Source organism: Perna viridis, chromosome 5 (assembly GCF_037379345.1).
Source record: "Perna viridis isolate PV_CMFRI_1.1 ecotype Kerala chromosome 5, ASM3737934v1, whole genome shotgun sequence".
Lineage (NCBI taxonomy): Eukaryota > Metazoa > Mollusca > Bivalvia > Mytilida > Mytilidae > Perna > Perna viridis.
In genome coordinates, this window is record NC_142449.1 from 46299940 (window position 1) to 46310936 (window position 10997).

Consider the following 10997-nt stretch of genomic DNA (forward strand, 5'->3'; position numbering starts at 1 on the left):
TCATATGACTATCATATGTTGAATATCACATGATTGTCATATGATTACCATATGATTATCATATGAATCGAGCATCATGTGATTATCATATGTGGCACATTTGCCTGTGTAATGTGGGAGGGTGAACAGGTCTTGTTTCATTAAAATTGCTTAGTGTAAGAAATATTTAGATTTAATCATTAAGTTTAGAGCAAGATAGAGTTCATGCTGTTTATTAGATTAACACTAATGTTCTCTTTCTGTAGGTGATTAACATAAAACTTAATTTATCAATTCATTTATCAGAAATATTTTTACCTTGATCTCAAACTTTGAGAAGGAAGACATGTCAATGAGACTGACCCGTTCCTTACAAGACCAATATTCATCCTTCACATTATCATGCCAAATAGGTTTACCAAATGTTCCTTTGTGTATCCCTAACTGCTCTTGACCTGAAAGTTAAAGTTTAAAATGAAAGTAAAAATGAATACACATGCTGAATTTTCTTTCTTTTTTTTTTGGGGGGGGGGGGGGTAACTTGCCAGGTGATAGCTTTTTTCAATCAACTGTCCACGAAGCTAAGAACTCCAGGTGATTTACTATAGTTTTGATGAGATTACCATACAGCAGGTTACTATGGATGGTGTAAAACTTTGAGGTAAAAGGTATACGAACAATTTTGGCACTTTAATTTTGGCAGATGCCAAGTGATGAACATAGTACTTAAACCCAGAGTAAAATTAGGCAAAATTTATTTTGGCAGTATAAGGGAAACCACTAAAATATGACAATATCAGCACACCGCCAAAATTACCTGCTATACGGTATTATCCTAAGACAATTTTATATATGTTTCTATCAGTGTATAATCACAACTCTTTCAATAATCTGTTCTAAAAACAGATTTTATTACTTTAAATAGTGTGAAAGTATCATTGTTCATAGGGTACCAATTTTTGTGGTTCTCATGGGATTGGTAAACCATGAAATTTGGTTCCCAATGAAAAGGAACTTTCCCATTCATTTGAATGATAATTAAGTTCTAAAATCAACAAAATCAAGAATCTACAAACTGGTCATTTTCCCCCTAACCACAGAAATTGATACCCACAAATTAAAGTACTTTCACAGTAATGTCATTTTAACATAATTTTTAATAATTAAAAAAAATATTATACTTGTTGCTGCTAGAAATGTATAGCAATAAAGAATCATCACATCGACAAATTATACAAAGTACCACAAATATTATATCTATCCATTCTTTTTAATGTTTATAAAGTTCAGTTTAAATATGCTTTATCTCAATATTTTGATATTGCATGAATTCCACAAATTTAAAATTCTACAAACAAATGAAATTTTTACTAACAATGAAAAAAGATATCCACAAATCCTCAAAGTATTATATATTAATCTTACTATCTGCATTATCAGAGAAATACATAGGTCTCTCATAAGCATTGGTTTCACAGAAACAGGCCCCCTCTGCCTTAAGTCGTGTATAGAGTGGGGATGTTCTTAAGTTACGTCCAGTCTTCCACTGCTGGCCTGGATACTTCATCCTGTACATGCCTAAAGTTAAGGGTTAAGTTTGTAAGTTTCATATTTTATAGCCTTGGAATGCAACACAAGAAAATACAATTCCTGCTGACTAAAAGAGATCCGTCTTTTTAATATGAGGACAAATAAAATATTTGTTAGTTCTCAAACCCACATTCATTTCTTCTGAGTGAAAAAACACATCCCACACCCTTTCTTTTCAAGGCATGAACAATGTAAAAAGCATTTTTATCACTTTTAAGGCAATAAAATGGTAAAAAATGTATCCCTCCATTATTTGTTTTTATGAAAAAGGACCTTAATATTCCAAAGTCAAACACTTATTTTATTGATTGAAATTTTCTGTAAAACATTTTACACAACTTATATTTAGTTGTGGTATATGAAAATTGATGGATTGAAAATAGTTTGACATTTTTTCTGTGGTCTATGTAAACTGTTGTAAATTGACACTTAATACCATGTAACTAACTGCTTTGTGCTAGACTGATATGATTAGCAAATATTTATGTGCAAGCCTGTTGAAGCAACATCTAACAAGAGACTCGAAGCCTAACTTAGAGAAGTTAGTCATACTCAAAGCCAGTTAGTAGTCACTTCATCCCCAAAATGCCATGCAGCATAAAAAAGCAACTTTAAATTTCAGTCCCTGGTATGACTCTGTTGAGGCAATCACACTGAGGCAGTGCTTCATTTTACTTCCCAAGTATACCCTACCTAATGATTCCTTGACTCTTTCCCTCAAAAATCTTCTATTATTGTGAAATGGAACAAATCTGAGAATATCATGAGCCTCTAGGTTGATACTAGGTTCTCCATCTATAATCCATTCTGCTATATTCTTGCCCACCCCTCCTGAGGCCACTACACCTGTCGATGACATTCCAGCAGCGACAAAATATTTTCCAATCTGAATAGAAATAGAAAAAAAATTATTATCAGAATTTAATAAATTGAATTTTCATTGGTTTTATTGTTAAAGGCGCTACAAATTCCAAATTCAATCATCCAGAGGTAAAATGTCTCAGTCATTTTCATAGAAATGGCTTACACTCACGCTGGATATAGCTGAAATATTGCAGTGTTAAAGCCAAACAATCAATCTGTCAATAATAAATAAATATGGGGAACATATTTAAGAAAATTATGGTAAAATGTAAAATGAACTTCAGTTTGACAGTATATTTTTAATGACCATTTCTTTAATACAGAAGAACAGAAAATAACTGAAAATTTCTAAAAATTACATTCGGACATAATTACAATACATAAAGGCGAAATGTAAAGACAATATGAAATCTCACTTAAAAAACAATTTTGTAATTGAAACATACATCACAATAATTTATAATCATTATAAGATATGAAAATTGACAATACTAAATGCAAGTAATATTACAAATTCTATAATATTATACCTCAGCTGACTCTCCTAGTATCCAGTTACCATCAGGAGTAAAGCTCTCAGGACCGTTAACAAACTGCCGAACTTCTGCAGTCTCTACAGCAGGAATACGGTGCAAAATACCATCCAGTAAAATTTCTGGAAAAGATTTCAAAATATGATTTCATCTGCTATGTCTACATCAAAATAAAATAAAATCTTTTCATTTTATTTTCCTTTGTAATTTTTTCCCATCCTTCTTAGATCTGAAATGCACTTTTTTAATTGTATCATAACTAATATGAAATAGCTGAATTCAGATTGAGACATAAGAAAATATTGTCATTCAAATGAAAATTACAACTTGCATTCCTACACAGTTGTTTGCTAGCAATCACTTTAATTTCAGAGTGACCAATACTACATCATATTGACCTAAGATTGACCCGATCTAAAATCAGGCAGGATTTTACGAGCCCTACAAACAAAGCCCAAATTGGCAAAATTGGAAGTAAATATACAGTAAAAAAAAGAATTGTAACAGTAAAATACAGATTTGAAATAGTGGAATTCTGCTAAAATTAGACAAAAAATCTTCCATCTAAAATAGTTTTAAAAATTGTGCAATATTAGATGTAAACTTTGTTCATTCTGATGTGTGATTGAAAACGGATTTTGTAGAATCAATGTTTAACAAAGTTGACAATTTCAATACCATATTTTTCTGTGTATATCGCACACTTTTTTTTTCTTAGTTCAAGGAGGTATACACCAAAACATTGAGTTTCTAGATTTTTTTCTGGAGACATAATTTTCCGGAATCAGAACCAAAGTGGTTAACACAAGACAATATCGAGCCATTTTGTATTTTTGAGAACAGTTTTATGTGAAATAAACAAATGAAGTTTTTAATAGTCGTATTATCCAACAATGCCGTTTTCTTGCATTTCATAATTTGTATGAAAAACAAGGACTGGCTTTCTCAACACAGGCCATCCTAATGATAACTTCTTCACCTGTGTGCGATGGAGCATTAAATACACAATAACGGGAATGCCAACCTGTCTTCGGGCCCATTGTCATTTAATTATCAAAAACAAAAGATCCATTTAAAAGGTGAAAACAATTGTCACTAATCTTTTAATCTACTTGATGAACTGTTTCCAGATGTCATATATCAATACACAAGCTTGGTAAATTTAAAAATCTTCTTTTATAAATGGTCAGACATGACACCATTGTTTTAGTGAAATACCTGATTTGCATATAAATGCAAACATTTTGGCTAACCCATTGAATGGATCCAATACATAGCTGTATTTTAATCAATAAATGGCTTGCAAACACAGGGAAACATAAAAAATACTTTTATTTAAAAGATTAATGATGAAAGGAGATGTATTTCAGGGAATTCACCAGAATAATTTCAAGTCAATGTGATCTTCTCCTGACGATTTTTCCTCATTCCCAGTGTTTTACAAGGAAACTAATTTTTTGCCAAGAACGGGGTGTGTGGTATACATGAATGCACGTAATACACATAAGAATACAGTAAGATTAATAAATCATGTTTGATAATTACGGAATTGATCCCAGTCCTCAGGTAGAAGTTGGAACTCAAATTTTTCTGGAATTTGGGTATGGAATGTTGGCTTAGCCTCTGGTTCAAATCCACCTGCCATGAGTCCACCACTCCACTCTCTGAAGTATACCATCCCATCATAGTCTCTTATCACTACAATAAAAATTGATACACATTAGAAACTAATCATTTGTTATTGCTGACCTTCAGCCAATTTTAGGAACGTATGTAGTTTAAATAAAACATCGATGACCTCCATTGACTCAGTACATCAGTACTTTGATTGTTTAATGCTTATATCCAGTCAGCATTTAACATAGAGGAAGTATAATTACCATTAGATAGGTGCTTGCAATTATTTATATATATATTAGTTCTAATTTAAAATTAAGTCAAAAATGTTTAAATATGATACTATTCAGATTCAAGCATTCAACAACAGCTATCTTCCTTCATGTACATCTACATATGATATCAAACTTTCATATAGAGATTCAGTAAAATCCATTGAACAATTTTGTTAATAAGCTTTAAACACGAAAGGCCCTTAATTCAGTATTTTTCCCTTGGTAAACATCTTGCCCATATCAAACTACCTCCATGCACATTTATATGTGATGGCAAACAAATCAATAAATGGTTCAGGAAGATTTTCACTTATAGTATACTATAAATTGGGAAATGTTGGATGTATTTTTATTTTGGCATACTTGGTGCCTGTCTTAAAAGCACAAAAATTAAAACACCTCAAAAATGGCAACTACTAGAAGTGTCAATGAAAATGTTTGGCAACAACCAAAATTATACACACTGAAATAAAACATACCTATTTTGTGAGAAAACCACAAAAAAAAAACTTGATGCCAAAATATCCCAATGTACAGTACATGGATGGAGAAATGACAGACCTACATGATGAATTATTTCCCAAACTTACTATACAAAGGGTATAAAAATGTATAGAGATGGTGATAATTACCAGGCAGCTTTGAATCAACACCTTTCACCTCTTTTGTGACGATGTAGAAATGTTCACAGGCATGAAGTGGTACACAAACTCGGGGGTTGGACTTCTTACCAATCTGTCTCCCCCACTGAAAAGATTACACAAGGTGTCATATTAATATAAATACAATATTATGAAGTATGATGTAGTACACAGATCTTTTTCCAGTTAAGGTTACAGTTAATAACAGTTGTTAACAAGCATGAAGACATTTATCAATATAAAGAGAACAGATTTTCCCAAATGGTATGATAAATAGAAAAAAAATCACTTGAATTCATTTGACCCAAACCTCCAAGGACTATTTTCACGTGTAGACAACCTAGCATAATATAAACTGTGTGTTTTTTCTTTTATTCATGAAAGATTTCAGATTTAAGCCAATAAAATATGGAAATTTTTGCTATATTCGCAATGTTTTAGGAATCACGAAAAATGTAAGTTGCCAAACTTAACTCCAGTTTTTCATTCCATATATACCAGAAGACATGAAAAATAAAGACAACAAAAATTTAATACCCCTATTGAAAGAGCAAATTGCAAAATTTGGCATCCACGAAATTTACCTACTATACGGTAGTAGTTTTGTATTCTATACTTTAATAAGATCGAACAAATACTATTAATAATCTTCATTACAACTCAACTTATCATCAATTATTGTACTGGGTTTAACTGACAACCTACCAATCCTCCACAGTTTACAAAATATTCACAGTTAATAGTTCCTTTGTCTGTTTCTACACCATAGACATTGCCATTGTAGGTCAGGATCTTGTTTACTTGGACACCTTCAAACAGCTTGGCTCCTTAACATACAACATATTCATAGCTTAAATTCAAACATCAAGTACTTTTCATGTATATAATTAGTTTTTCAAATCATGTCATTTTATTCTAAATTATCAAAAATCAAACATACTCAATTTTCTAAATACCAGTCCATATAAAATTCAGACACTGTCTATTGCAGTTCATTATCGTTAAAAAAAGCACCATACAAACAATGTTATTTTGGTATTCATATGCTATGATTTTATGTAACAGAAGTCCTTTCTTTATTTAGACTGGTATTCTTTATTTAGACTGGTATTTAAAGAAAAAAAAAACATTCATTCATCTCCCACTAAAATCAACCAAATCATCCAAATCAAGAATGATAACTCTTGCAAAAAGCTAATTTCATCCACAATATATATTATTTTTATCTCAAAAGTGCAAGAACTGAATGACAAGCTATGACTGGAAATGTAGTCTGTAACTGTTTCTGAATCAGAAATAACAGTGGATTTGGTGGGTTTTTGGTATGCATAAATTAACTCCTGCCTGATATTTATAAAATCTGCTCTTAAATGACAGGTACTGTCTGAACCATTTTTTTATTTCAACATCTCTTCATAAATCAGAATAGATAAGGTATAGCAGAGAGACTTATCACAAGAGATCACTGGACTTAATCGGTATTTATTTATTTAGGGAGTGAATTGACTCAGTTCAATCATTAATAAAATACCAAAAATAAAGGTTTAATCCTATATTGAATTCAATCAATAAAAATACTGCAACATGTTTGTCCATACCACTAAGACTACAATGTATACTAGCATTCATTCATTTTTTTCTTACTGTGAAATCATACATCTTAATTCATTGTTTGCATCTTTTAACAACCTTGCATCTTTACATGTGTATCTGGGCATTTTCACAGAAACAAAATAAATTAAAGTAAAATTGACATTAAGTGCTAAATAATAATATTTATATTAATATTAATAATATTGTAACCAATTGTGATGTCTTGCTTAACCACTAATTTCAATCTCATTACTTCACATAGAACAGTGAGCAGGATTTTCAATTATTATTTAAGAAGGTGGACCTAGGGTAAGGGAAATAATGCTTGAAATCAGAGATATGTTTGTATCATATACAATTTCACCAAAGCCTTTCAAGCTTTCTTTGAAACAGAATGAAATAAGTCTGAGTTGCTTTGATGCTTATATGAAATTGATGTAAAAAGGTGAATACAAACGTCCCAAAGATTTCTAAGAGTTGTGTCCCTTACCCTAGGTCTACCTCCTTAAATATGTTCATCAATGACAATACCTCTATCTTTAGCTAATTGGACATAAGTTGCTGCCAGGTCAGAAGGTGCTAGTACACCATCAGTAGGGATGTACAATGCTGCCTAGAAAAAAAAAACATTAGAAAGACAATTAATACAAGATTTCATATTAATATCTATTCATGTAGTTCAAAGTTCATTCTAAACTAATTGATAGAACATGGTTGTTTCTCAGTTTCCTTTTCATATCAAATTTTGGTACAGATTTGGACAAGAGGAATTCAGTTATACACAATGGTTGAATAATTCTAGAACTAATACATTTCTAAGTAAAAAATGCTGATTTCAATTTTTGGTAATGGCTATGTCCTGCATAAAGGTACAATAACTTGCACCAGATGAAAAAACGTTACTTTTACCTCAACATTCTGTGTGCTGACTACAGGTGCTAATCTTTCTATATCTTTGGGTCCAATAAAATGGGCCTCTAGACCAGTGGCTCTGTAACAGCAAAGTTTGCACCATGAAAACAAAGCATGTGGAATAAATTGCTTTATGTTGCTAGTGCAAAAAGCAATGCTAAGTATCTTAACCCAAACTTTCATTGTAAATTCCCAGGACAAATGACATTTTAATGTTACATACCACTGCAAAGCTTCCAAAATCATTGTGCTAATGGTGCTATAATTGTAGAAATTTTTCACAACACTGACTTGAATAAATAAAACTGAAAATCCATATTGTTACCTTTTATTCTGACAGCATGCAGGCAAATTATTCACACATGTAAACAATATTCAAACACCTTTGTAGTAAATTACAAATATAATTGATTTTAAAGTACACATCCTCAGCTTTATTTTCAATACATCTGCTCTTACAAAGCATAGATCTAGGTTCAGTGTGTTTTTTTGGTACAATATAGGTGAGTGGCCATTTGACCTGGAAGTGGTAAGGTCTCACTAACCATTTCTAACGTTTCCATTACTTTACATGTTAAAAAAGTAATTTTCAAAGTCTCACTGTGAATTCCCAGGACAAATGACATCTTAAAGTTGCATACCGTTGCGAAGCTTGGAAAATAAGGCTTCCAAAATCATTATGCTAATGGTACGATGATAGTAGAAATTCTTCACAAAATTTACTTGAATAAATAATACTGAAAATCCACATTTTTACCTGTTCTGCTAACTGACAGCATGGAGGCAAATTACTCACACAAGTAAACAATATTCATACACTTTTGTAGTTAATTACATATATGATTTTAAAGTACACATTCTCAGCTTCATTCTGACTACTTTTAATCATAATACACACAAATAATGCACTTACAATGCATATGTCTTGTTTCAGTGTGTTTTTGGTACTACATAGGGGGGTGGCCATTTGACCCGGAAGTGGTTAGTGAGACCTAAATGTGACCTAATCCACTTGTTGGATTATCTCCCTTTGACATCATCTAACAGTTACTATATTCCTTAACAAATATCTACATGTGATACCCAACCTTCTCTCAAAATCCCTTGAGCAGTTTAGGAGTTGCATTAACAGGATTTTCACTTGTTAACCCTTAATTTAGATTATCTCCCTTGGAATCCTGCTACAAAAATTATATTCCTTCTTGCACATCTACATACCCAAACTTTCTACAGAATTTCATCAAAATCCCTAGAGTGGTTAAGGAGGAGTTGCGCTTAAGTGGTTTAAACATGTAAAACCCTTAGTTCGGATTATCTCCCTTTGGAGTCCTCCAACAGTAATTATATTCCTGTATGTAAATTTACATATAATACCTAACCTTCCTATAAAATTACATCAAAATTACTTCAGCGGTTTAGGAGTTGCATTTACAAGAAATGTGAACAGACAGACATATGGGGTGATTCCTATAATCCCCCACTAGCCCAAACCCCCCAAACTTTGTTTGTGGGGGGTATAATGAATGCTAGAGTATCAGCAAGTGAGACAGGGCTCCATCAAAAGGATATATTACAAAAAAAAACAGTTCATTCACCCATTTAAGCAGTGTTGATTGAGTTACTTCTATGAATTGTTTCATAGAAATTCATCTCAATTTAACCTTAATTTATTATTGTGCTAAAAATAAATTTCAGTTAACAACTTTGTATGGTCGGTCTAATCAACTATACAAGGGGTCACTCATACCATCTAATTCTTAATATCTGTATTTTTTTTTCAATAAAACTTTTACCAAGGACCACACCAACAGTTATATGAACTTCAGAAAACCAATCTTTAATATGAGTAAATGTTTTACAGTAATCTATACTTACAAAGCTACGTTGTATTTTCTCTGAAGAAGATTTACTCTTTCTTTTGTCTGAGCAATGTTTATACTTCCACATTCCTTCCAACCTGGAAACATAAAAAGATACTCGGTATTAAGGTATGAAATAAGGAAATTAGAAGTAAAGGTCTAAATTAGTCATGCATTTCACATCTTAGTACTGACTACCTTTTTTCTATTGGTCATTATTTATATATAATTTTACACCTTTAAAAAAAGTCACTAACATGTATTTTAATTGACTGAAAACACATTTTACTATACACTTAAATAATGTACTGACTTAACTATTCCATGTCCTGCTGCCTCCAGGGACCTACAAATGTAGAGACTGGCAGTGTAGTGACTTACCTATACCATGCCCAGATGCCTCCAGGGACCTGTAGAGACTGGCGCTGTACTGGGTGAGTTTAGAGGATGGTACATCATCTCTAGACTGTCCAATTAGACCAACTGAATGCCAAGTGGTACCACATGTAACCCTAAAATAAAAGCATAAGTATCTACTTGTCCTTGTCTTTATTCATTGCTTTATTTATATGAATACTTTGTAAAATATTCCAATGACACCATGGCCCCATCAGTAAATTCTTGAAATCACAAGAGTACAATATCTAGCCCAAGCATGTGGAATAAGTTGCCTGAAGGTTATTTAAATCCTGAAATGTAAGAAGTTTACTCAGTTACAAACATGTGAAAATATTAAATACCAGGTACTCTTTCTGATTTGTTACAATATAAATAAAAAGCTTCACAGCATCATACAACTACAGTGGTCAAACCCAAAACAGTTGGGGGGAGTGTGTACACAATATCAGTTTTTGACACCCTTAAGCATAGGGACTTATAATTCATTCCGGACACAACAACTGGTTTGGGCACAAAGGGCACAAAACTTGAATTTCAATTAAGTTTTCGAAATTAGACCAAAAAATAAAAAGTTGATCTTTTTGAGTGTGGCCCCTTGGAGCCCTTATTTTCATAAGGTATCCAATAAAAAAATATTTGAAATAGGACCAAAAATAAATAATAGTCTGGACATCAGGAAAATGCTTGTTCCTGGTCCCCTTTTTGATCCCTAATTTCTAAAGTTCAAGTCTTTAA

At 32.0% G+C, this 10997-nt stretch overlaps 1 protein-coding gene across 4 annotated transcripts in view; it reads right to left on the reverse strand.

Moving 5' to 3' along the window:
• LOC148617949 (pyruvate dehydrogenase phosphatase regulatory subunit, mitochondrial-like) overlaps positions 1 to 10997 on the reverse strand; it is a 35304-nt gene that overhangs the window by 13537 nt on the left and 10770 nt on the right. For all 4 annotated transcript variants that reach the window (XM_088585633.1, XM_088585629.1, XM_088585632.1 and 1 more), the window contains 11 exons: positions 10245 to 10375; positions 9880 to 9961; positions 8002 to 8083; positions 7624 to 7705; positions 6205 to 6326; positions 5491 to 5605; positions 4512 to 4664; positions 2964 to 3088; positions 2263 to 2455; positions 1405 to 1557; positions 298 to 434 (listed from right to left, as the gene is read on the reverse strand). In XM_088585633.1, coding sequence (XP_088441759.1) covers positions 298 to 434; positions 1405 to 1557; positions 2263 to 2455; positions 2964 to 3088; positions 4512 to 4664; positions 5491 to 5605; positions 6205 to 6326; positions 7624 to 7705; positions 8002 to 8083; positions 9880 to 9961; positions 10245 to 10375 — 1375 coding nt within the window. The remainder of the gene's footprint in view (positions 1 to 297; positions 435 to 1404; positions 1558 to 2262; positions 2456 to 2963; positions 3089 to 4511; positions 4665 to 5490; positions 5606 to 6204; positions 6327 to 7623; positions 7706 to 8001; positions 8084 to 9879; positions 9962 to 10244; positions 10376 to 10997) is intronic.